Below are 27148 nucleotides of genomic sequence, written 5' to 3'. Positions count from 1 at the left end.
ATGGATGTTATTCCTTCTGGAATCTTAACCCATTGAAAAGGGTGGACAGAACAACCTCCACACCAACCCTGGACCCCAAAATGACTGCATCGGCAAGTCCTGTTTTACGTCAACATCAATCAGAAATAACAACCGTAATATACGATCCTTGTTCCAAAAAGATATTATAACAATCCCACACATTATTACCTACTGGTCTGGCTTTGTTGATAATCTACACTGGGGAAAAATCTGGTCTCTCCCATACAAATACCTCCTGACTAATAAAGTAAGGGAAATCTCTTTTAAAATGATACACAAATACTATCCCACCAAGCATTGTCTTCTTAGGTTCAAGAAAGACATCTCTGTTGATTGTTCATTTTGTGGAATGTACCCTGAAACAATTCATTCACTTGTTCTGGCAATGCCAGTATACCAAAACATTTTGGAAAGATGTATCCAGATTTATCATTGAACATGTTGACTCTGACTTTATGCTATACTGGAAAAACTGCTCTACATTTGAGTTCTACAAAAATAAGGAAAAAAACACAAAACCATCCGTCATTATAAATTTAATAATCATTCTCGCTAAATTCCATATCCACAAATCCAGATGGAATTATTCAAAACCTATTTTCTAAAGATTTGAAGCAGAAACAAAGCAGTACCTGAGCTCTATTATGGATTCCAAAAACAAAAAAGCTGTTAAGAGTCTGGCTACATGCTCCTTATTTGAAATTTTTGTCAAAAATCCCCTGGCTTTTTTTTCTTCTTTTTTGTTTAAACGTTTGTAATATGTATGTATTGGTTGAACGTTCGTTTTGTTTTTCTCTTTGCTGAGAATTGTATTCTGACTTGTTCAATAAAGATTAAAAAAAATAGAGCGCAGCGAACTATGTACTACTGAGGCTCGCTTAGCTTGAGTGGCGTCGCCACAAGGATTAAAACCCTCGCCTCGCATTATCGTGGCCTCGCCATATCTCGGAGATTTCGAAATTTCGGCGAGAACGTAAGCCACAAAGGGTACACGTGTGCACACAAAAGGAAGATTAATCATTGAATGTCGAGTACTTGAATAAAGTTTTGTGTAAACTAATTCATGCGGAATTTTCAGAAAAGTCCACTTTCATCTCCGAGTATAATACTGTATCGGTTTTCACTGTATGTTACTTCTCCTTGAAGTGTTGTTTTTGGTTAATAAAAATTTCCACTTTATTTTATTGTATTTAAATCCAATTATGTTTTAAAAATATTCTATTTGAGTAAATGATCGAAAATTGCTATTATTTGTTTTACTTCTAAGTAATTTTAGCCTACTTTTGCTAAAAGAGACAATATGGGCTATTTATTGACGGTGCCTTCAATAATACCGGCTTCTTTCATTCATTTTATGGGTATTTTTATACAAAGGAAATTTGTTTTTTGGGCCTGTTGAAAATTAAAGTTTACTGATAGAGCCATAAGAACATGTTGCTTTATTTATCTGATCATATTGTAATGTATTTGTTAGGTTTTCAGTCAATTAACTTTGGTTCAATAAACCATATGTGGTCATTTTTGAATGAACATTCGATCAGTCCGGCCCTCGGCTTGCAGCAAATTTTTTTATCTGGACCTCGGTCCCTTTGACTTTGACACCCCTGCTCTAAATCATAGGTGTCAAACTCAGGTCCTGGAGGATCGCTGTCCTGCATGTTTTCCAAGTCTCCCCGTTGCAACACACCTGATTCAAATGAACAAGTTCAATGTCAGGCTTGCGCAGAGGTTGCTGATGATCTGATCATTTGAGTCAGGTGTGTTGCAAAAGGGAGACTTGGAAAACATGCAGGACAGTGGCCCTCCCGGACCTCAGTTTGACACCTATGCTAAATGGTCCCTATGTGTGAGTGTGAGCGCAGATGGTTGTTGGTCTGTGTGTGCCCATCGATTGCCTGGCAACCGGTTCAGGGTTCAGGGTGCCCCCCGTTTACTGCCAGAAGACAGCTGGGATAGGCTGCAGCACCCACCGTGACCCTTGTTAGGTGGCTTGTTGGGTGGCAACCAGTTCAAAGTGTACCCCACCTACTGCCCGAAGACAGCCGGGATCGGCTCCAGCACGCCCGCAGCCCACGTAAGGATAAGCGATCAGATGATGGATGGATGGATAACTTTAATGGAATTGGCTTTGGAAAAGTGGGTAAGGATTGTGTTTAAAAATTCGAAGAGTATCTCCGTTTTTAACTGCTTCTCAGTGCCACCCAAACCACTTAGACTTAAGACTTAAGGCAGACTTCCTTTGTGTCCTTGGTTGGATTTGTTAGACCACTCACAAACGTATTTTCCTCACTGTCTGATCTTAACAACATTGCAGACATACCAAATGAACAACATTCAAATGGATATTTTTCAGGTGCAAGACTGTACAACTTAGGCAGTGAATTAGAAGTCCACACAGCGACCCTTCCTCTCCCAGTCTCCATAGCGGGTGGGCTCTGGACCTCGGGGACCCCCCTTTTCCTTTGTCACAGGATTCACATCCTCAGGAAACCCTTGGGGAAAATAAATTATTCAGTATGATACATTTGTATCAGCCTCACTTAACTGTGTGTGGTGTCATGCAATCTTAGGTGGTGACATATTCATTTGTTTTAAAATTTTAAGCCTTCAACGGTGATGCACAGGTTATTGTATGCGAGTTTAAGGCTATGTCGTTTTGTATGAAATTCAGTCAACAAGTATGGACTGTAAATTGGATGGAAGCATAGAGAGAGAGAGAGAGAGAGACGGATGGATGAATAGATAGATAGATAGATAGATAGCATTTTACTCCCTCTCCAAAACATTCTTACTCTCCAGAACGCCCTTGGTTTTCTCCTCGTCCACGTCAAACCGTCCCTGGGGAGTTGTAGCTTTTTTCAGAGGTGCTTGATCTTTTACTGCACCACTGGTGAACCGGAACCATCCTGAATGCGACCAAAATCAAGATACGTTATTCGTGATGAAGTTCAAGCGTTTGGTTTTATCTGTTTAGGTCGGGCACAGTGGACCTCTCATCGCAGAGTCGAAGGCAAAAACTAATCGGCAGCTTACATCCAAGCTTAAGGTTAAACCATTGCGGTTCATACTGATAATATAACGCTTTGCTTAAATGGTATCGACAACGGAAAAGGAGTGACTCACCTAACAATGGCGATTCCGAGATAAGACTCTTTGAAAATAAATATTTGCAGCTGGAAACAGATGACAGTAAGCGAGACATCTGTTACCTTCCCTAGTTTGGACAATTACACAATTGTTGTGACGCTGTCAAACATGACGTAATCATTTTGCGACGGAAGATCTGTACGTAGTTGTAATTTCTTGTATTACCACGAGAGAGCGACAAAGCTTCCTTATTTCCTTACGTTTTACTTGGCCAAAACTGCATTATATTACATTGCATCAGGTACAATTATCACCGCCCCGCAGCACAGTAAAACAATATTCTCTATTTACTATAAATGTGGTCAGAATGACGATAAATATTTGGTCACTTAACTCAACAACTGCATAAATGAGCAAAATACAAAATGGATATGATTTAAAAAATGGAATAACACTTTAATATCGGTATGGGCCTGTCATTATTATAAATACATTAGTATTTTTAAACCAACCACTAAAGTAATGAAATAAAAATAATACTGCATTCATTAAGGGTATAACATTTTTTAAAGCATTTTATATGTGACTAACTCCTCGTGCTGTCGGTTTTTAAATTACACACTGTATCAACTGAAATGCCGTATTCAGATCATTAATAAATAACATTTGAGTCATTTAAAAGTTCTTTTTAATTCCTCGGTGTTGTTTGTTTCACTCATATAAATTATACATACTCTACATCAGGCATGTCCAAAGTCCGGCCCGGGGGCCAAATCCGGCCCTCGGCCCCTGTCATAAAATCAGTGCCGTCTGGCCCGCAGGTTGGGCGCAATGGAACACGTGTTGCATTGACTGAGGTCTCGTAGACTGGTGAGTGATGTTTCATTGAGTACTGCTTCCCTCTAGTGGCTAAATGAGTAATAGCATTCACTAAATGAGTAATAGAATTTAGACACTAGAGGGCATCACTCACGAGTTAACAAGACATCACTCCGTGTTTATATTTGTAAGCTTTTGTTAAATTGTTAATTATTATCATTTTATATTCATGCATTATATTCTTTTATGTTAGTTACCTTAATTATACTCTGTTTAATACGTCCTGAAATATTCTTAGGTTGCTTACATGTGATTGGAGAAGAAAAACAGGAAGGCGGGTCGTTACCGGAAGGGGGAGTGTTGGTTGGAGCGTTAGCGGGGAGCGGTTGAGGAGAGAAAAATAAAAGAGAAAGAGTTGTGTTCAAACGAAGTCGTCCTCTCCTTTTTGCCCATTCTAAACGTAGAGCAATCCATTTAAAACCTGCGAACCCTTCAACTTACATATTGACTGATATGTCATATTTCAAATGATCCTTGCAGTTGTGGATATGTGTATTGCTTGTTCATTTCCCTGTTGTTCGAGTCAAAGGTTTTGTGACTATTGAAAAGTCATGGTGATACATTTTATGTTTCAAATCAATCAATTTGCACTCAGGAGACTTCTGTTTAAGAAAAAGTCAAGTGAATAAGCAGTTGCATGTGATATACCTGTTTCAAATGAACCAAAAGAAATTCTTAAGATTGTTGAAATTAAAATAAAAATGGAAACGTGAAACAGACTGACTTACTAAAATTTGTTGAACAATATTGTTGTTCAATGTAAAGAATGTCAGCCAAGGTCGGCCCCCCGACATTTTACCACATAAAATCTGGCCCCCCTAGCAAAAAGTTTGGACACCCCTGCTCTACATGGTGCCTTACTAAAAAATGTAGGCACTGAGGTAGCGATTAATAATATTTTGCATTTAAGAGTGGTAATTTCTCTAATCTATTTAATTTTTATCAGCTTCCATGAACCCCATGTGTCTGTGTGATTGTGTGCGCGCGCACGAGTTTGTGTGCTTGTGATGCGCGCGCGCGTGTGTGCGTGTGTGTGTGTGTGTATGTTTGTGTGTGTGTGTGTGTGTGTGTGTGTGTGTGAGAGAGAGAGAGGAATTCCAACAGTTTTCACTCTTGAAGGGAGGGTGAATTGTTCTTTCGCCTTGAGGAAAGCGGTCCTGGGGAATGTCACATTACACACAGACACTGACACGTACTCACATTTCTCTTTCCATAAATTGCGATATACCACAGAGATTTTCATCCATCCGCACGGTTTACTATGCAACATCTTAAATATACAATTCCATCTTGTTAAAATATATAGGAAATCGGGGCTATTTCTATTTACAAGCAGTTGGACTGAACTTCGGTTTGATGAGCCATGATTTAAAAAACAAACTCGCATCTCTAAAAGCGAAAATAATGGCTGGCGCGTTTGTGCTTTCCAAAATATTAAAAATCCATCGAAAAATGCACAGCAACGAGAAAAATCTTACATTGAAATCATACTGTCACATTTTTCACTTCGGGAGGTAGCTGAACTCCCATTCGAATATTATTATTATTATTATTATTACAGTTGTCTTTGACAGTATTGTATAGCAGTGGTGTAGAACTGCATTGAATATTTTTGTGTAACAATACATTAAAGTAAAATCGCTGGCTGGATATATTGTAAATTGTATTCCATAGGGCTATATGATATGCCCATAAACGCATCATCAGTGTTCGACACTTTTTTCCTTGGGAGTGGGAGTAAAAATTCTGTGTTACTCATCACACAAAATTGATTTGTAGTCAAGTAAAAAACTTGCTAAAAAAACATGCAGCAGCACGACAGAGCGTGATTCGAGTTTTGTCAAGTTGTCATTTAGTGAATTGTACGGATTTACAAGTGAAGGCCTTTAATAAATGTTCATTAAAAATGTGAATCCGCTAAAATGTCAAATTAAATTAACTACTTTCTGGTGGTATATTTTCACGATATGGAAGTCTATCTTATGAATAAGATGCTCGTTGACCCGTTGGCCCATGTAGATACTAAAATAGCCATCATCAACAATATTCACACCTTTTGTTGAACATGTCTTGAATTGGCATATATTCAAAGGTGTTCTCTATATTACATTAGCGTCCAATGGTACAAGCAGATAAAAAGCTGTTCATGAGGCCGGATAGCAACGCCTTTGAAACGTGATTTTTTTTTTTCATGACTAATGGATCACCGGGGCTTGTGCAAAATACCCGTTCCAGAGGCACGCTCAGTCAGAGAAAAGGAAAAAGGAAATATAGTCAGGAGAGAAATGGTTCCAGCATGATAGCCTGCAAGTCATTTGGGCTCGCAGAAACATTCACCACCTACTCGCTGGGCTCCGCAGAAACATTCGCCACCTACTCGCAGGCCGTAACGTTGCTGATCTTGGTGGTGTTCTCGGTCCACGGTTGCAGGTTCTGCAGGGCGAACAAAGAGCTATTCTGTAAGCAAAGCGGGTCCGGTGTCACCGGCTGGTTGGTGGACTTCTGGAAGGCCTCCTGCTGCAGTTGCATTAGAATCCGGTTGGCTTGCTGTCTTTCGGCTTCTCTTTCCTCCGCCGTCTGCCTCCTGCACAACACGCCAGAGCGCACACAAGGATGGATGGATGAATAAATGAATATACAAATACGTGTATTTGTTAATTTTAAAAATATTTATTGTTGTTTCTTCTTTCTTCTTTCTACCTACATTCTTGCTGCTGGAGGCTGTAAATTTCCCCAGTGTGGGACAAATAAAGGATATATTATCTTATCTTAAAAATTACAAAGCATCATATGTAATTTGACAAGGCTTAAGTCTTCTGCTTTTATTGTATTGTTGGATGTGTTTAAAATGAAGGATTTATAAAAACAACTACTTTGTACTTTAAAAACACATTTTAAAAATACAAGTATTTTATTAAGTATTATTCAAACGCTGTACATAAAAAACTCAATCTTACTGACTTGATTGTGTTGGCAAATCGCAGTCCAGGTATTCCAATTCTAACTGGATATTGGGATTTTGAAAGGTATTTGAATATGATGGTATGATTTTAAAATGCTGTCGAATTCGATTATGATAAAGGTTAGGAGTTTATCTGCGTAGGTTTACGTGTGCGACTGGCTCTCCATTTTCGATAAATGGATCTGAATTTCGCTGTCACTTATCTTCCCGTAAAAATAGAGAGCAGTTCCCACATTGATTGGGTTTGACAATATCAAAGTAGCCGCTTTCGTTCTATTTTTGTAAACCGCGTGAGATTAAAAACAAATATAGTTTAAAAATCAATTTTGGCGATATAAAGTATTGTCTGCCATTACAATAAATTGTGTTTTCGTAATGCCAGCATTAAAATCGACTCTGATCTAGCATGTACATTCGTGTCCCATTTAACTTAAAATCTCATTCCATGACACCAGATTCAGTCGTGAAAATGACGGCCGTGGCTTCTTCTTCTTCACGCCACTGTCACGGGTTGATTTTGTAGATTCGAAATATTATGGCGATTCTTGTTGTCTCGATAATAAAAAGACGTGTTGAATTAACCGTGACACAAATTGTCTTAAAAATCTGTCCTCTCGCCACCCCGAATTTCCATTAATTGTATAAAAGAACACACACGCGCGCGCGCGCACACACACAAGCACACACGTACGCACAAAACATCGATTGGATGACAATCTTAAAGTAAATCAACATGTTTTCGAGATTACAGTGTTGAACTATGACCAAACTTACTCCGACATTTAAAGTTTCACTAGCGTGAATCAAAATAGCGCTGCCAGGTGAGTATACCCTGAAAAAAATGCTCTACCTCCATTTAGTACGTCTATTTTGGAACCAGGTTTTGACCTGAGCATCGGTCATTTTGAGGGCTTTGGCAAGAGTGGCCCGCTCCGCAGACGCCAAGTATTTCTGGCGGTGGAAGCGCTTCTCCAGCTCGCAGATCTGCAGTCGTGTAAATGAAGTCCGTGGCTTCTTCTTCTTCGGCGGCGTCCGATTCTGGTAGGGGTGTCCTACACGACGTGTAACAGTGAGCGGTGAGAGAGACACTAGACGGACCGGAACAACAGGAGCAAAACAAGAAAACACATTGAAAGATAATATAGTAGTCATCATGACATGATAATACGTATCATATATTCGCTATAGCCGCAGACACTTGCACAGAGAGCAAATGCACGATAATCACAGATAATAATGCTCAGTTTTAAGCGATGAGGGCAGAAAGCTATTGATTTATCACCCTCTTAATTGCCGTGCTCAGCATGCTGCTCTTTTTTAAAAGTTTATTTCATATCATCCAAGCCATACCTTTTGGTTCAAATCGGGTTAACAACTGTTTTTATATTAACCTGTATAGTCGTCAATTAAGTCAATAAAACGATATAACCTACACAACAGCCTCCATATTCTATGCAAAAAAGTATGCACTTGTGTTCTTTATTGTCGGAGCTTTAATAACACGGTTTCACTTTTTGCACGCCTCCGTTCCAGTTTTCAACAATTACAATTTTCACTTTGAAATGTCATTTCGTGGACTTGATGTCAACACCGCACTTTTCTATTTTAAACCACTCTGTTCTATTTTTACATACCTGTGAACCTGTCTTTTGTGTACCGTCTGTTGCTCTCCATCCAAGGGAAGGTAAGCGCACTGATGTTGTTGATGTTCCCGGTTACCGGCGGCATACAAGAGTTCCCGCCACCCACCGGTCGGTGCGCAGGCACGCGGATGACCCCGACGGGATTAGGCCCGCTCACATTGACCCCCACGTTCATGTGATAAGACCCACCGAGCGAAGTGCCGTTGCAGTTATATCCGGCGAAGCCATTGTTGGCGTTGCCGTTGTAAACCGAGTGTCCATAATCCGGCTCGTGCATCCTCGCAGTCAGCATGCAACTCTGATCCACGCTGCAAAGAATCTGGTCGATTCCGAAACTGATAGACTCTTGCGCGTGCGTGTGCTGCTGCTGCAGATGTGCCGCTAGTCCCATGTGATCCATGGCCTCCACGCATTGGCGCGGTGACCATGCGTTGCTCCAACCGGACTCCCAAAAGTGAGCCCAGGGCTTCTTCTTCAGCCGTTATCAAGCGAGCGCACGTGTCTGCATACAGACAGTCTTCTTCATCGGACGGACCGCAAGTAGCCCCCCCCCCCCTCCCTCTCCACCGACCCCCTTCCCGCCTGCCTCCCCCCCAGGAGCTGCTCGAAGACATCAATCAAGATGGCAAAAACGTGTGTGTGTGTGTGTGTGTGTGCGCGTATGTGTGTGTTTGTGTGTGTGTGTGTGTGTGAGAGAGAGAGAGAGAGAGCGAGAGCGAGAGAGAGCGATTTCTTTTCCAACAGCATTTTATGGAACTATGGTGCTCGAGAATTAAATATAAACAACAACACAACTCAATCTACATGTTATGAAACACATTTACCGACCGAAAAACGTTGCATCAGGAAAATAAAATAAAATTCCATCAATGCGTCGTTTATTCTGCTTGTCCGTATTATAAAATCGCAGGTGAGCTGGAGTCTTTCCCAGCTGACTTTGATCCGGAGACAAGGTTCAACCTTGGACTGGTCAGGAACAGATATAGATAATGACTCACACCTATGGAGAATATTAGAATATTTGGAATAAAAAGCAAACATGGATGTTTTGGAATGTTGGGGGAATCCATTTTCATTTTCAGGATCACAGGAAGCAGGAGTCTATCCCAGTTGATAGCTGAGTGCAACCTGAGACAGGTCACCAGTGAAATACAGGGCTCATTGACCATATTCACATTCACTCTGGTGCAAAGTTGAAAATGAACCCAGGTTAACTGGAAAGGGGACATTCTAGTGACTAAAGTGCATATCATCATCATTAAAAAAAGACCAAAAACATTTTTAAAAACTTGATCGCAATTGGGACAGATTTCATTTGTAAAAAAAAAACATGGAGATGGTTAATGTTTTCAAGTTCCTGACTAAGCTCAAAATCAGTCAGTATTGATAAGAGTCGAAACATCTTTACATAATTGTTTTGCTTATTATTCTTCTAAGATATTGTTGAATTGATCTACCAGGGATAAATCCAACAATATGAATCTCTGCAAAATGAGTGATGTTTATTAGGTCATTTCGTGGATCAGTTTCTATTAATAATTCATGTTCAGAGGGATGGCATTGATATGAACGCTGACACGCTTTTTTCATTTGTTACAGAGGGGGTAGAACTTGTGTTGGATGCTGGAATGTTTTTGTTTTATGGATTCTTTGCAGAGCTAAAACCAACCATGGGTCTAACAATACTCATCCATTACAAGTGCTGTATTAATATTAATGATTAGAGTACATGCAATGATGAATTGTACCTTTCCATTCAATAGATATTCATTGGAATAAAAGTAATGGCTTTTTAATCGCAGTTCATCAAAAACACTTGTATTATTGCAAATGTGGAGAGGTGCCAATAACTTTCCAGAAATAAACATACCAACTCACACAACAACCGCATGAAAAATAAAATGACCCACTGATCTTCTCTCTTGCTCGCAGCCTCTCGGGCTTAATTACTTAACACAGGGCATTAGGATATTAATATTTTATCCCTTTTAAATGGTCCTCATTGGTCAAACAACCGACATCAGATTTTAATAGGAGCCTTGCTATAATGCAGACCATAATGATGATTGGGGAGAGCAGTTGCAAAAACATTGAAATACGATGCAAGAGTGGGTTCCCAATTCGACTCACAGTCCAGAGTAGAGTTTCACAATGCCACATATTTTAAATATGCAGGTACTGAATTTGTTTTTTTTTTTAACCTTCGTATACATAATTTCTACCGCTTACCTGTCAGGGTTCTATGTCGTGAGAGAGCGCAAATGCTGGCATATCCTAATTGTTGGATTAGGCTCGCTGGGCTTTTTTTTTTTTTTTTGCCAATTAGTCTCCGGCAAGCTGGGCATTCCTACGCAGTTAGGGTGTGTCTTTGAAGATGTACTCGAAGTGACAATGTGGTGGTCGAAAGTCTCTCGAAATCTACTGTATACCTGATGAGATCAGGTCTAAATATTTGTGCAGCTTGAGTAATGTGATTGTGGTGATCTGGAACGGGGCACAGGAAGACAGATTCTGACCTGCGCGGGCATGTGTGGTGGATGTCAGATGTATTTTATTCATAAATATGTAAAGAGCGGGCATAAAACCAGAGGATTCATTCTATTTTATTTTATTTAAGGTCGGCACAACTAGGGGAAGAAGGGCACATGAACCCAGTGCCCACTTCACGATGCAAATGTGCTTCCGCCATGTTGAGACTGTGGTGCACTCCAAGCGTTCTGCATTTCGGGAATGAAAGAAGCCTCTTTGATTGGCATTGAATGAAGTCGGCTGTGAACATTCCCAGAGCAGCACATCCCTCCCTCTCACAGGTCTGTCGGCCGTGCTTCTCTGTCAAATTACCAAGACCGGGTCTAACCTGTCTCTGCGCAAAAAGTTACTCCGGATTTATGCTCTTATAGTCTCCTAAAATGCATGTTTTCAGAAATCATTTAGGAGCAATTAGAGTAAAAATATGGGAAGAACAGATAAACTCCAGACAGATTCTTTCAAGTTGAGATTAGAACTCAGAATCGCCTGGCTCTCAGGAAGACGTGCTAACCACATAGCACATACCAGCAAAAAACAAACACACTGTGATATAGGTGAACCTTTGCATAAGATTGCCTCCCGAGGTCACCTGAGGTTGACCAATGAGGTCAAGCACAACAGAAAATGGCTGTTGGATGGCATTGGCTATTTGACGACGAGAAAGCTTCATCATGCTGAAATTTTAAAGTCTCGGAGAATTACTGCACAAAACTTTAAGTCGAATGTCTCCATTCTACCATGCAATAAAAGAAACATAACAAAAGAAAAATCGAGTTCAATAGGTCACTGATTTTCTGTTCTCATCTCTGCTCTATAGGAGTTAATCCCCTTTCATCCCAAACTCATCCAATTATGCTTCACAAAATACCAACATTTATTTTGCATTAATCGATTAGTATTGTGTCGGTTCAGGGTTTATTGGCCAACTCAAAGCTATGCTGCCAGTCTATGGACAAACGCTGGACCAGATTAGTGTGTGTTAATGTGTTGACACACATCCACACGGCTTCACCAGACTCTCTGGTGTTTGTATTGAAGCAATGTTGTAGTTCCTATGCTGTTTTTCCCCCTCTTTTTGAAGGAGTGTGGTGGGTTCTACCTGCAGAGTCCTTGACTCTTGACCTCCAAATCTCTGGCGCCAGGTCTGTCAGCAACTCACTACACTTTCCATTACCACTGACTGCAATGTGGGGTTTTAACCTCTTGGAGCACTTAAATGCTCCTCTTCAGAGAGGAATGAAATGGCTTATTTAAAAGATTTGCACATTACAATTCTGAATCTATATATAGGCGGTGAAATGAAGGGTTCTGATAAATTGGGAGGCCCGAGATTAAAGTTTTGTGAAATAATAAAATACAATACAACACATCCTTTATTTATGTAGCGCTTTCACAACAGCTGCAGCTGTAACAAAGTGCTTTCCACAGCATTTTACATAAAACAACAACAACACATTTCAAAAATATCTACAACAATGCAATCATAACAACTATTCCTGTGTACGGTTAGAAACAAAAACTGAGCTGATATAAGGGCAAGAGGTGGGATACACCCAGGATTGGTCACTTGTCAATCACTGGACACAAATAGGCAAAGAACCATTCATATTTACAAACTCTGTGGGTAAACCTAAAACAATGAATCACAAGTCTGGTCGTCGACTGGTTAGCGCGTCGGCCTCACAGTGGAAAGGTGCAGGGTTCGATTCCGGCTCCGACCTTCTTGTGTGGAGTTTGCATGTTCTCCATGGGTTTTCTCCGGGTACTCCGGTTACCTCCCACATTCCAAAGACATGTATGGCAGATTAATGGAACAGTCTAAATTGTCCCTAACTGTGAGTCTGAGCGCGGATGGTTGTTCGTCGATGTGTGCCCTGCGATTGTCTGGCAACCAGTTCATGGCAGCTGGCATATCTTTATCAATGAAAATACAAAGTAACTACAGAGAGCAGGGCTGGATGTAGAAGGCATGAAAGAGATTTGACACTCAGACTGGGAGAAAGCTCGACGTACTGACATGTCACTGAGTATCCGTTCATTCATTCATTCATTCATTTTCTCATATGCTTATCCTCACAAGGGTCGCGCGAGTGCTGGAGCCTGTCCCAGCTGTCTTCAGGTAGTCGGCGCGGAACACCCTGAACTGCTTCCCAGCCCTTTGCAGCCCATCCATATGTAGCTCCCTCAGGATATAGCATGAAGCATGACACAAAGTCCATAAAAATACAGGGTTTATCCATTGGCAAGCCGTGACAAATGGTCACGAACGCAGACCTGAAACATATAAATACTGGCATTACAAAAAAATAAAAAACTTTATGAAGACAACTGATTCAACAAAAAGACACAAACCTTGTGGTCGCACATTGACAAGGGGCTAAATATCCTTAGCAGTCTCGCCTGTCTCCTTCCTTCATTTAGTCCATTGGTGTCAAACATCCGGCCCAAGGGCCGGAACCGGCCCCAAGGAGGTTCAGTCAGGCCCGCAGGATAATTTAAACGTGAAAAAATGCATTAAGACACGGAATTAATATTTTCAATAAAATTCATGGAGTATCCGCGATTGGACACACTATTTTGATCAGAATAGAAGACAATATTGTTTTGATCCGAGAAGAAGACAACAGCAGCCTCAGTCTGTCACTGAGACAGACCCAACACAGCAGATGCTATCAAGGACATGTGAATACTTTATTCTTTACACATTTAATAGCACTCTCCTTGGTTTGTAAGGTGTGGGCAGGGATTACATTTAGGTTTCATATGCACATGTGTAAATGGTTTTAAAATTCCTTTCTTTATAAATCTTGTTTAATCTTAAAATGAATTACTATATTTTTCAATATCATATTACTTGTGAAAGTCTTGTGCCTTTGTACAATCCGTGGGATCAGTTTCAATGCATATATGTAAATGATAAAAGTAAATTGCACATTTGTCTAAGGAAATCTAAGGTGCTACATGACATGTTTTGTAAGATATGTTCATTAAATGTCAACATTTTCCTAATCTTCTTGTGCTTCTTCAGACCAATACAAAGGAAAGGCATTTTATTTTAGTTATTTATAACAGAGTATTGTATAATTTTAATGGTCCGGCCCACTTGACATCTACCGAGGCCGTATGTGGCCCACATTGTGAAATGAGTTTGACAGCCCTGATTTAGTCTGTTACTATTTACTATTACTAGTTACTACTTTGGGTATTATCTTCCTTTCATAATGGCTGGGCAGAGCTCACAAAGTAGTTGTCTGATTGTTTGAGTCTGAGTTGGCGAATACACACGTCAATTAGTGTCGGGCGGAACCCTTTTAGGTTACAATTGGTTCCTGCTAATAATCACCCCTAGATGGCATAGGAACACTAACAGGGAAACAAGTCATTGAGGAATACAAAGAGATTGTTACCACCATATATAAGGCGCATTGGATAACATGGAGCACTGTGGGCTTTTGCGAAGATTGAAGGTGCGCCTTATTGAGCGGAAAATACGGTAAATGGCACACATGTTATTGAGGTCTGTGGGGCTGAAAGGTAAACAAGACTTTTTTATTTTTTTTCAGTATTTGACTGCGTGTCAGGTGTGCTGCACCTGCGTGTGACCTAATGCCATTTAAGTACCTTCCCAATGCTGTTTGGCTGTCGCTGACAATTCCTTTCAGGCTGGCCCAGCCTGAAATACTCACGAAAACTCACTGACAGATACACCGGACTGATGATGCCCACCTTGGGTTATTTACACAATATCAAAAAGTAATAGCAGCTCTAAGGAAGTGCTTGAGAACAATCAAACATACAACACTATAACTATGATAGTACAATAGATAAATCTTTTCTCATTAAACGATATCAGAAGAGCAGAGATGCGCAATTTACAAAAATTTGCCGGTCCATCGTTCATCATCCGTCAGAGGCTTGTTCTGTTTTGCGAGGAACTGGAGCCTATTCCTGATTTAGGGGTGGCATTTGTGTTCCATTCCAAAAATGATATTTGGAATTTGTATCTTCAAAAGTCTCTTTGAAATGGAAATAGGAAATATGCAAATAGGTTTCCTCAAATGGTAATGAATATATTGGCTATTCCTTTTTTGACTATTTAAAACAGACATCACTGTCTTCATCTGAGTTCAATTTGTACCTCATCACGTTTAAATGAATTAGACATGTCATTATCAGCACTCAGTCTGTCAACAGTGGTCGCAGTTGGTTCTGTGTCAACATATGAAACCAACATGTGGTATTCATGCCAAAGACCAAGACACAACAACACAGCTTTGACACTGTAGCCCATCTCTGGACCACGTTTGAAGCCCTTTTTAGACCAAACACAATTCATTCAACAGCCAAAGTAAGTGTCGCGAAGCTAATGGGTCTCTGAAAAGGCTATTGTGAAAGTTTGGACTTGCAGTGAGGTTGGATTGATTACCCTCAATTTCTGTATGTGTAAATTGTGAGGTATTTTGTTTATATCACATAGCCTGTGGACACACACACACACACACACACACACACTAGCAGATGGCTTGTGTCGTATAGAAAGCTCAAGCCTCTGTCAGCGGACCACAAGTGCTATCACCCCTCCTCCAGCCCTCATTGAGTCATAGGTGCCTTCGTCTTGTCCTGAGGCGCTTGCGGGTGGAGTGAACGCTTTCGGATGTTTGTGTTGAGTTCGATGAGATGGCTGATGATTATTTGGATTCATCATCCACATAACTGAGAAAGAAAAAAGGGACCATTGACTTGTCTGTTTTTTCACCCCTTGGACTTCGATGGACGTTGGCAGTTCCAAAACTGCCAATGAGCCGTTCCTTTGTTCTGTAACATTTGTAAACTGTGATGGTAGTTGATGATTTTCATATTTATTGTTGTTTTTCATACCAAACTAAAACGATTGATTACAATGTAAAAGGCATTTGGCATTGGACTGTTCCAAGCAAATAGAAAAAGAATTTTAGCTTTAAATTCTGATTCATTTTGCAGCATGGTGATCGACTGCTTACCACATCCGCCTCACAGTGCAGAGGTCGTGGGTTAGAATCCTGCTCTGGCCTTCCTGTGTGGAATTCGGATAGTCTCCCTGTGCCTGCGTGGTTTTTCTTTGAGTATCCCCCCCCCCCCCCCCCCCCCCGCCTGCATTCCAAAAAATGCATCGCAAGTTAATGGAACACTCTAAATTGTCCAAACGGGTAATTGTGAGTGTAGATGATAATTCATCTGTTTGTAACCTACGACTCATTGGCAACCAGTTCAGGGTGTACCCCGACCAAACGGCCCAAAGACAACTGGGGTAGGAATCAGCACGGCTTTGAACCTTGTGAGGATAAGCAGCTCGGATAATGGATGAGATTATGGATTCTGATAAAGAGACCAAATCAGACCAAACTGACCAAACTGATAAAGTAGGTGAACAAATCAAAATTAATCAAATACTTACAGTACATATTGCCAAAGTTAAACATCTATCCATTCATTTTATGACCTGCTTATCCTCACAATATTTGTGCATCAAAAGTGAGCTTTTATCATCTTTGAGATGACGAATACCTGCACAGGTTCTATTGGATCTCATTAGTGAAGATAATTAATGTGTACTGAGATTGTCTGACAACCAATCCAGTGCATACCTCGCCTCTCACCCGAAGTCAGAGTTATGGGTAAACTGGAGAAGATCCCTGATAATTCTGGGTGAGAGGTGTGGTACATCCTGGACTGGTCAATGCCTGACCGCACACACACATATACAGAATACATATATGAGGGTCAGTCAATAACTAAAGTGAATTTTTCAGTGTAAGGACTTCTAATACAGATGGAAGCTTCCTTTTTTTTTCTCAACGTAGTCTCCCAGCACTGTCACAAACTTTTCGCATCTGTGCGCAAGTTTCCATCTTCCCCCAGTGTAAAAAATCTTTGGACTGATGTCTTAGCCAGTCGCTCGCAACACTTTTGACTTTTGAAGCACACACACACACACCTATACACTCTCGCACACACACACACACACACACACACACACGCACACACACACACACACACACGCATTACCACGCACACAGACTAACTGGTGCCTGTGTGGCCCCTGGGATTTGTGTTTCTGCCTTAACACCTAAATATGCTGGACGCTTCCACGTGAGCAAGGAAGAGCAGCAAATGTACCATCATTGCCTTTTTCTTGGCTATGCCCTCTTTTTAGAGTTCTTGTGCTCATGCAGAACAAAAAGTAATTTCCCACACACTGTAGAGTATGACACGTTTCTCAAAATTAGTAGAGTGAATTAGCGTGCAGCTGGTCATTTTTCGGCCATGTCGCGGTTACCAATTTTTTTTAGTAACAATTTAGTAACACTGCAGTGTGAACATTGCCAGAGTTATATCACATTTTTTTCTTTTTCTTTTTTCTTAATAAATTATTTTCTGATGCGATGGCGTTATTCAGCGATGGATTAGGTAACTAAAGCCCCACGGAAGGCCCAAGTCCAAAACTCACTGCCTGCCACTGATATATTTTTTGGTCTGTCTCTGTGCAGGCCGTACCAAATTGGCCACGGCCCTGTATTGGGTCACAGACCAATAATTGAGGACCACTCCCTAAAAGGCCACTTTACTCGGTTTTAAAGTAAAGTTTTCAGTGTGCACGGAGTGGGAAAAAAATTATAAAATGTAGCACAATATGTAGGTGTCCCAATTAAAAAAAAAATAAAAATAAAAAATAAAATTGTTATATATATATATATATATATATATATATATATATATATATATATATATATATATATATATATATATATATATATATATATATATATATATATATATATATATATATATATATATATATATATATATATATATATATATATATATATATATATATATATATATAAAAAATCCTCATCTCACCCCTCGGGTGGTGTCCGTCCCTCATTCAGCTCGGGTCCTCTACCAGAGGCCAGGAAGCTTGAGGGTTCTGCGCAGTATCGTTGCTGTTCCCAGCACTGCACATTTCTGGACTGAGATGTCCGATGTTGTTCCAGGGATCTGTTGCAACCACTCATCTAGTTTGGGGGTCACTGCCCCGAGTGCTCCGACCACCACAGGCACGACTGTCACCTTTACCTTCCAGGCTCTCTCCAGCTCCTCTCTGAGCCCTTGGTATTTCTCGAGTTTCTCATGTTCCTTCTTCCTGATGTTTCCATCACTTGGGACCGCTACATCCACTACAACGGCTTTCCTCTGCCCTTTATCTATGATCACGATATCTGGTTGGTTCGCCATTACCATCTTGTCAGTCTGGATCTGGAAGTCCCACAGGATCTTCGCTCTGTCATTCTCCACCACCTTCGGAGGTGTTTCCCATTTTGACCTTGGGGTTTCCAGTCCATACTCCGCACAGATGTTTCGGTAGACTATGCCAGCCACCTGGTTATGGCGTTCCATGTAGGCTTTCCCTGCCAGCATCTTACACCCTGCAGTTATGTGTTGGATCGTCTCAGGTGCCTCTTTGCACAACCTACACCTTGGGTCTTGTCTGGTGTGGTATATCTGGGCCTCGATGGCTCTGGTGCTCAATGCCTGTTCCTGAGCAGCCAGGATGAGTGCCTCTGTGCTGTCCTTCAGGCCAGCCCTCTCTAGCCACTGATAGGACTTCTTGAGATCAGCCACTTCAGTTATGGTCCGGTGGTACATCCCGTGTAGGGGCTTGTCCTCCCATGATGGTCCCTCTTCCACCGCCTCATCTTCTGTTCCCCATTGTCTGAGACATTCTCTGAGTACGTCATCCGTTGGAGCCTTCTCCTTGATGTATTCATGGAGCTTGGATGTTTCATCCTGGACAGTGGCTCTCACACTCACTAGTACCCGGCCTCCTTCCTTTCGGCTTGCGTACAGTCTCAGGGTGCTGGATTTGGGATGGAACCCTCCATGCATGGCTAGGAGCTTTCGGGTCTTAACGTCCGTGGTCTGAATCTCTTCCTTTGGCCACCTTATTATTCCTGCAGGGTATCTGATCACTGGCAGGGCATAGCTGTTTATTGCCCGGGTCTTATTCTTGCCATTGAGCTGGCTTCTTAGGACTTGCCTCACTCGCTGGAGGTATTTGGCCGTAGCTGCTTTCCTTGTTGCCAGTTCGAGGTTGCCATTGGCTTGTGGTATACCAAGGTACTTGTAGCTGTCCTCAATGTCTGCTATTGTTCCTTCTGGGAGTGAGACCCCTTCAGTGCGAACTACCTTTCCTCTCTGAGTCACCATCCGACTACATTTCTCAAGCCCGAATGACATCCCGATGTCGCTGCTGTAGATCCTGGTTGTGTGGATCAGGGAATCTATGTCCCTTTCGCTCTTAGCATACAGCTTTATGTCATCCATGTAGAGGAGGTGACTGATTGTAGCTCCATTTCTGAGGCGGTATCCATAGCCTGTCTTGGTGATTACTTGGCTTAGGGGGTTCAGTCCTATGCAGAACAGCAGTGGGGAGAGTGCATCACCTTGGTATATGCCACATTTGATGGACACTTGGGTAAGTTGCTTGCCATTGGCTTCAAGTGTGGTTTTCCACATCCTCATCGAGTTCGCAACGAAGGCTCTTAGGGTCCTGTTCACCTTATACAACTCCAAGCATTCAGTGATCCATGTATGTGGCATCGAGTCATAGGCTTTCTTGTAATCAATCCAAGCTGTGCACAGGTTGGTACGTCGGGACCTGCAGTCGTGTGCGACTGTTCTGTCAACCAGGAGTTGATGTTTGGCTCCTCTAGTATCTCTACCAATGCCCTTCTGTGCTTCGCTCATGTATTGATCCATGTGTCCACTTATCTTAGCCGCAATGATGCCTGACATGAGCTTCCATGTTGTGGAGAGACAGGTTATTGGCCGATAGTTGGATGGAACTGCACCCTTTGAGGGATCCTTCATGATCAGGATCGTTCGCCCTTCGGTTAGCCATTCTGGGTGAGTCCCATCCCTCAGCAGCTGGTTCATTTGTACTGCTAGGCGCTCATGGAGTGCTGTGAGTTTCTTTAGCCAGTAGGTGTGGACCATGTCCGGGCCTGGTGCTGTCCAGTTCTTCATATCTGAGACTCTTTCCTGTATGTCTGCCACTGTTATGGTAACTGGGTTCTGTTCAGGGAGGTTGCTGTGCTCCTCTCTCAGGGTCACCAGCCATTGTGCACTGCTGTTATGTGCAACCTCCTTCTCCCATATGCCTTTCCAGTACCTTTCAGTTTCCAGTCTTGGTGGGTCGGCTCTGTTGTTAGGTCCCTGCCACTGAGCGTACACTTTCGCAGGTTGTGTTGCGAACAGCCTGTTTATTCGTCTGGCCTCATTCTCTTTCGTGTACCGCTTTAGGCGACTGGACAAGGCTTGGAGCCTTTGTTTGGCAGTTTCGAGTGCTTCAGGTATGGTCATCTGGATGTACCTCTCGGGTATTGGCCTTTTCATCACACCTCTCTGGGCCTCTGTCAATTGACTCACATCTTTCCGGGCCGCCTTGATCTTAGCCTCCAACCGTCTTTTCCATGGTGGGTAACGTATCTCATGGCTTCCATGGTTGCTCTTATAGCCCAGAGTCTCCAGGATCACTGATGCTGAAGCGTATATCAGCTCATTGGTTTCTGTGATCGTTACGGTAGGGATCGCCCTCAGTGCTGCATTCACACTTTCTATGAGACTTTCAGATGGTACTTCACATAGCCGTTGTAATCGGTTTCTAGGTTGCCCAGCTTTCATTCTCGCCATGATCTTAGCTTTCAGGTCAGTTGCTGCCTCGCTCGGCATTTCATTCATTGGGGCTGGCCACCCAATCTCATTATCTGCATTCATTGGGGCTTGCCTCCCAGTCTCTTGTATGACCTCCTCCTCTGATCTGGCAGCCTGGGGCCCTTCGCCATGGAACCTGCGTTGTACCTCATCAATCTCAAGTTGTGACAGCAGTTGCCGTTTGTGGATGTTGGAACACTGAGCTACTAGTTGTTTCGTGGTCAACCGTGACTGTGGGTTTCGAAGTAACCATTCAGCCCACATTCTCTGCATGTAACCCCTCTGACTAGGGTTGCTTGAGTAGTAGCATTCCAACAGAGCCATGTTATCGCCTCTCGCCCATCTCCGCTTTGTTCCAGTAGCCCATTTTTCATCAAGGTGCTCCGGTTCCCCAGCACCTGACGCAGACCTTGTTTGGCCGGGCGACGTCTGAGCCGGCATGTCATTCGTTTTATTGTCTCTCATCATTGTATGAGGTAGGCATTAGCGTGAAGGATCTTGCCCAAGGACCCACACTGGATGGTGTTATGTGCTCATTTTTGCCCCAAGCGGGATTCGAACCACCGTCTCCCGTATGCCAAACCGATGCCTTACCGATGCCTTACCAACTGAGCTATCCAGCCGCTTGGATATATATATATATATATATATATATATATATATATATATATAGAGAGAGAGAGAGAGAGAGAGAGAGAGAGAGAGAGAGAGAGACAGAGAGAGAGAGAGAGAGAGAGAGAGAGAGAGAGAGAGAGAGAGAGAGAGAAATAAAATCCTCATCTCACCCCTCGGGTGGTGTCCGTCCATCATTCAGCTCGGGTCCTCTACCAGAGGCCAGGAAGCTTGAGGGTTCTGCGCAGTATCCTTGCTGTTCCCAGCACTGCACATTTCTGGACTGAGATGTCCGATGTTGTTCCCGGGATCTGTTGCAGCCACTCATCTAGTTTGGGGGTCACTGCCCCGAGTGCTCCGACCACCACAGGCACGACTGTCACCTTTATCTTCCAGGCTCTCTCCAGCTCCTCTCTGAGCCCTTGGTATTTCTCGAGTTTCTCATGTTCCTTCTTCCTGATGTTTCCATCACTTGGGACCGCTACATCCACTTCAACGGCTTTCCTCTGCCCTTTATCTATGATCACGATATCTGGTTGGTTCGCCATTACCATCTTGTCAGTCTGGATCTGGAAGTCCCACAGGATCTTCGCTCTGTCATTCTCCACCACCTTCGGAGGTGTTTCCCATTTTGACCTTGGGGTTTCCAGTCCATACTCTGCACAGATGTTTCGGTAGACTATGCCAGCCACCTGGTTATGGCGTTCCATGTAGGCTTTCCCTGCCAGCATCTTACACCCTGCTGTTATGTGTTGGATCGTCTCAGGTGCCTCTTTGCACAACCTACACCTTGGGTCTTGTCTGGTGTGGTATATCTGGGCCTCGATGGCTCTGGTGCTCAAGGCCTGCTCCTGAGCAGCCAGGATGAGTGCCTCTGTGCTGTCCTTCAGGCCAGCCCTCTCTAGCCACTGATAGGACCTCTTGAGATCAGCCACTTCAGTTATGGTCCGGTGGTACATCCCGTGTAGGGGCTTGTCCTCCCATGATGGTCCCTCTTCCAGCGCCTCATCTTCTGTTCCCCATTGTCTGAGACATTCTCTGAGTATGTCATCCGTTGGAGCCTTCTCCTTTATGTATTCATGGAGCTTGGATGTTTCATCCTGGACAGTGGCTCTCACACCCACTAGTCCCCGGCCTCCTTCCTTTCGGCGTGCGTACAGTCTCAGGGTGCTGGATTTGGGATGGAACCCTCCATGCCTGGTTAGGAGCTTTCGGGTCTTAACGTCCGTGGTCTGAATCTCTTCCTTTGGCCACCTTATTATTCCTGCAGGGTATCTGATCACTGGCAGGGCATAGCTGTTTATTGCCCGGGTCTTATTCTTGCCATTGAGCTGGCTTCTTAGGACTTGCCTCACTCGCTGGAGGTATTTGGCCGTAGCCGCTTTCCTTGTTGCCAGTTCCAGGTTGCCATTGGCTTGTGGTACACCGAGGTACTTGTAACTGTCCTCAATGTCTGCTATTGTTCCTTCAGGGAGTGAGAGGGCTTCAGTGCGGACTACCTTTCCTCTCTTAGTCACCATCCGACTACATCTCTCAAGCCCGAATGACATCCCGATGTCGCTGCTGCAGATCCTGGTCGTGTGGATCAGGGAGTCTATGTCCCTTTCGCTCTTAGCATACAGCTTTATGTAATCCATGTAGAGGAGGTGACTGATTGTAGCTCCATTTGTGAGGCGGTATCCATAGCCTGTCTTGGTGATTACTTGGCTATGGGGGTTCAGTCCTATGCAGAACAGCTGTGGGGAGAGTGCATCACCTTGGTATATACCACATTTGATGGACACTTGGGTAAGTGGCTTGCCATTGGCTTCAAGTGTGGTTTTCCACATCCTCATCGAGTTTGCAATGAAGGCTCTTAGGGTCCTGTTCACTTTATACAACTCCAAGCATTCAGTGATCTATGTATGTGGCATGGAGTCGTAGGCTTTCTTGTAATCAACCCAGGCTGTGCACAGGTTGTTATGTGGGGACCTGCAGTCTTGTGCGACTTTTCTGTCAACCAGGAGCTGATGTTTGGCTCCTCTAGTATCTCTACCAATGCCCTTCTGTGCTTCACTCATGTATTGATCCATGTGTCCACTTATCTGAGCAGCAGTGATGCCTGACATGACCTTCCATGTTGTGGAGAGACAGGTTATTATCCGATAGTTGGATGGGACCGCACCCTTTGAGGGATCCTTCATGATCAGGATCGTTCGCCCTTCGGTTAGCCATCCTGGGTGAGTCCGATCCCTCAGCAGCTGGTTCATTTGTGCTGCTAGGCGCTCATGGAGTGCTGTGAGTTTCTTTAGCCAGTAGGTGTGGACCATGTGCGGGCCTGGTGCTGTCCAGTTCTTCATATCTGAGACTCTTTCCTGTATGTCTGCCACTGTTATGGTAACTGGGTTCTGTTCAGGGAGGTTGCTGTGCTCCTCTCTCAGGGTCACCAGCCATTGTGCACTGCTGTTATGTGCAACTTCCTTCTCCCATATGCCTTTCCAGTACCTTTCAGTTTCCAGTCTTGGTGGGTCAGCTCTGTTGTTAGGACCCTGCCACTGAGCGTACACTTTCACAGGTTGTGTTGCGAACAGCCTGTTTATTCGTCTGGCCTCATTCTCTTTCGTGTACCGCTTTAGGCGTCTGGACAAGGCTTGGAGCCTTTGTTTGGCAGTTTCGAGTGCTCAGGTATGGTCATCTGGATGTACCTCTCGGCTATCGGCCTTTTCCTCACACCTCTCTGGGCCTCCGTCAATTGACTCACATCTTTGCAAGCCGCCTTGATCTTTTCCTCCAACCGTCTTTTCCATGGTGGGTAACGTATTTCATGGCTTCCATGGTTGCTCTTATAGCCAAGCATCTCAAGGATCACTGATGCTGAAGCGTATACCAGCTCATTGGTTTCCGTGATCGTTACGGTAGGGATCGCCCTCAGTGCTGCATTCACACTTTCCATGAGACTTTCAGGTGGTACTTCACATAGCTATTGTAATCGGTTTCTAGGTTGCCCAGCTTTCATTCTCGCCATGATCTTAGCTTTCAGGTCAGTTGCTGCCTCGCTCAGCATTTCATTCATTGGGGCTGGCCTCCCAATCTCATCATCTGCATTCATTGGGGCTTGCCTCCCAATCTCTGGTATGACCTCCTGCTCTGATCTGGCAGCCTGGGGCCCTTCACCATGGAACCTGCATTGTACCTCATCAATCTCAAGTTGTGACAGCAGTTGCCGTTTGTGGATGTTGGAACACTGGGTTTCGAAGTAACCATCTATCCCACATTCTCTGCATGTAACCCCTCTGACTAGGGTTGCTTGAGTAGTAGCATTCCAACAGAGCCATGTTATCGCATCTCTCCCATCTCTGCTTTGTTCCAGTAGCCCATTTTTCATCAAGGTGCTCTGGTTCCCCAGCACCTGACGCAGACCTTGTTTGGCCGGGCGACGTCTTAGCCGCCATGTCATTCATTTTATTGTCTCTCATCATTGTATGAGGCATTACCATGAAGGAAGGATATATATATATATATATATATATATATATATACCGCTTGGGGCAAAAATGAGCACATAACACCATCCAGTGTGGGTCCTTGGGCAAGATCCTTCACGCTAATGCCTACCTCATACAATGATGAGAGACAATAAAACGAATGACATGCCGGCTCAGACGTCGCCCGGCCAAACAAGGTCTGCGTCAGGTGCTGGGGAACCAGAGCACCTTGATGAAAAATGGGCTACTGGAACAAAGCGGAGATGGGAGAGATGCGATAACATGGCTCTGTTGGAATGCTACTACTCAAGCAACCCTAGTCAGAGGGGTTACATGCAGAGAATGTGGGCTAAATGGTTACTTCGAAACCCACAGTCATGGTTGACCACGAAACAACTAGTAGCTCAGTGTTCCAAACGGCAACTGCTGTCACAACTTGAGATTGATGAGGTACAACGCAGGTTCCATGGTGAAGGGCCCCAGGCTGCCAGATCAGAGGAGGAGGTCATACAAGAGATTGGGAGGCAAGCCCCAATGAATGCAGATGATGAGATTGGGTGGCCAGCCCCAATGAATGAAATGCTGAGTGAGGCCGCAACTGACCTGAAAGCTAAGATCATGGCGAGAATGAAAGCTGGGCAACCTAGAAACCGATTACAACGGCTATGTGAAGTACCATCTGAAAGTCTCATAGAAAGTGTGAATGCAGCACTGGACGATCTCTACCGTAACGATCACAGAAACCAATGAGCTGATATACGCTTCAGCATCAGTGATCCTAGAGACTCTGGGCTACAAGAGCAACCATGGAAGCCATGAGATACGTTACCCACCATGGAAAAGACGGTTGGAGGCTAAGATCAAGGCGGCCCGGAAAGATGTGAGTCAAATGACGGAGGCCCAGAGAGGTGTGATGAAAAGGCCGATACCCGAGAGGTACATCCAGATGACCATACCTGAAGCACTCGAAACTGCCAAACAAAGGCTCCAAGCCTTGTCCAGTCGCCTGAAGCGGTACACGAAAGAGAATGAGGCCAGATGAATAAACAGGCTGTTCGCAACACAACCTGCGAAAGTGTACGCTCAGTGGCAGGGTCCTAACAACAGAGCTGACCCACCAAGACTGGAAACTGAAAGGTACTGGAAAGGCATATGGGAGAAGGAGGTTGCACATAACAGCAGTGCACAATGGCTGGTGACCCTGAGAGAGGAGCACAGCAACCTCCCTGAACAGAACCCAGTTACCATAACAGTGGCAGACATACAGGAAAGAGTCTCAGATATGAAGAACTGGACAGCACCAGGCCCGGACATGGTCCACACCTACTGGCTAAAGAAACTCACAGCACTCCATGAGCCCCTAGCAGTACAAATGAACCAGCTGCTGAGGGATGGGACTCACCCAGAATGGCTCACCGAAGGGCGAACGATCCTGATCATGAAGGATCCCTCGAAGGGTGCAGCCCCATCCAACTATCGGCCAATAACCTGTCTCTCCACAACATGGAAGGTCATGTCAGGCATCATTGCGGCTAAGACAAGTGGACAAATTGATCAATACATGAACGAAGCACAGAAGGGCATTGGTAGAGATACCAGAGGATCCAAACATCAGCTCCTGGTTGACTCAACAGTCGCACAAGACTGCAGGTCCCGATGTACCAACCTGTGCACAGCCTGGATTGATTACAAGGAAGCCTATGACTCGATGCCACATACATGGATCACTGAATGCTTGGAGTTGTATAAGGTGAACAGGACCCTAAGAGCCTTCGTTGCGAACTCGATGAGAATGTGGAAAACCACACTTGAAGCCAATGGCAAGCCACTTACCCAAGTGTCCATCAAATGTGGCATTTACCAAGGTGATGCACTCTCCCCACTGCTGTTCTGCATAGGACTGAACCCCCTAAGCCAAGTAATCACCAAGACAGGCTATGGATACCGCCTCAGAAATGGAGCTACAATCAGTCACCTCCTCTACATGGATGACATAAAGCTGTATGCTAAGAGCGAAAGGGACATAGATTCACTGATCCACACAACCAGGATCTACAGCAGCGACATCGGGATGTCATTCGGGCTTGAGAAATGTAGTCGGATGGTGACTAAGAGAGGAAAGGTAGTCTGCACTGAAGGCCTCTCACTCCCTGAAGGAACAATAGCAGACATTGACCACAAGCCAATGGCAACCTCGA

The 27148-nt window shown here is 43.6% G+C and overlaps 2 protein-coding genes and 1 long non-coding RNA gene across 3 annotated transcripts; all 3 read right to left on the bottom strand.

Moving 5' to 3' along the window:
* Window positions 1-546: 546 nt before the first annotated feature.
* On the bottom strand, window positions 547-3303 carry sdhaf4 (succinate dehydrogenase complex assembly factor 4). The gene is made up of 3 exons (XM_052081190.1): window positions 3145-3303; window positions 2814-2927; window positions 547-2513 (listed from the first exon to the last, which is right to left on the bottom strand). The coding sequence occupies exons 1-3, from the start codon at window positions 3221-3223 to the stop codon at window positions 2404-2406; spliced, it is 303 nt and encodes a 100-aa protein (XP_051937150.1). The 5' UTR covers window positions 3224-3303; the 3' UTR covers window positions 547-2403.
* Window positions 3304-6341: 3038 nt separating this feature from the next.
* Window positions 6342-9093, bottom strand: tlx1 (T cell leukemia homeobox 1). The gene is made up of 3 exons (XM_052081166.1): window positions 8584-9093; window positions 7800-8037; window positions 6342-6571 (listed from the first exon to the last, which is right to left on the bottom strand). The coding sequence occupies exons 1-3, from the start codon at window positions 8990-8992 to the stop codon at window positions 6361-6363; spliced, it is 858 nt and encodes a 285-aa protein (XP_051937126.1). The 5' UTR covers window positions 8993-9093; the 3' UTR covers window positions 6342-6360.
* A 3383-nt stretch (window positions 9094-12476) lies between these two features.
* Window positions 12477-16185, bottom strand: LOC127610753 (uncharacterized). Its single transcript, XR_007965024.1, has 2 exons — window positions 13474-16185; window positions 12477-13395 (listed from the first exon to the last, which is right to left on the bottom strand). It is a non-coding gene; the product is annotated as an uncharacterized LOC127610753 (long non-coding RNA).
* Window positions 16186-27148: the final 10963 nt, after the last annotated feature.

Source organism: Hippocampus zosterae, chromosome 11 (genome assembly GCF_025434085.1).
Source record: "Hippocampus zosterae strain Florida chromosome 11, ASM2543408v3, whole genome shotgun sequence".
Classification (NCBI taxonomy): domain Eukaryota; kingdom Metazoa; phylum Chordata; class Actinopteri; order Syngnathiformes; family Syngnathidae; genus Hippocampus; species Hippocampus zosterae.
The sequence above is the reverse complement of the archived record's forward strand: the minus strand, read 5'-3'. Positions and strand labels throughout refer to the sequence as shown.

Excerpts from the sequence above, each read along its gene's own strand:
- sdhaf4 (XM_052081190.1), bottom strand. The coding sequence starts at position 3,223 with ATGTCTCGCTTACTGTCATCTGTTTCCAGCTGCAAATATTTATTTTCA. Across the intron at positions 2,928-3,144 it reads CTCGGAATCGCCATTGTTAG|GATGGTTCCGGTTCACCAGT; the intron begins GTGAGTCACTCC and ends GGTCGCATTCAG. Across the intron at positions 2,514-2,813 it reads AACCAAGGGCGTTCTGGAGA|GGTTTCCTGAGGATGTGAAT; the intron begins GTAAGAATGTTT and ends ATTTTCCCCAAG.
- tlx1 (XM_052081166.1), bottom strand. The coding sequence starts at position 8,992 with ATGGATCACATGGGACTAGCGGCACATCTGCAGCAGCAGCACACGCAC. Across the intron at positions 8,038-8,583 it reads CACAAAAGACAGGTTCACAG|TGTCTCTCTCACCGCTCACT; the intron begins GTATGTAAAAAT and ends CGGTCCGTCTAG. Across the intron at positions 6,572-7,799 it reads AATAGACGTACTAAATGGAG|GAGGCAGACGGCGGAGGAAA; the intron begins GTAGAGCATTTT and ends CGTGTTGTGCAG.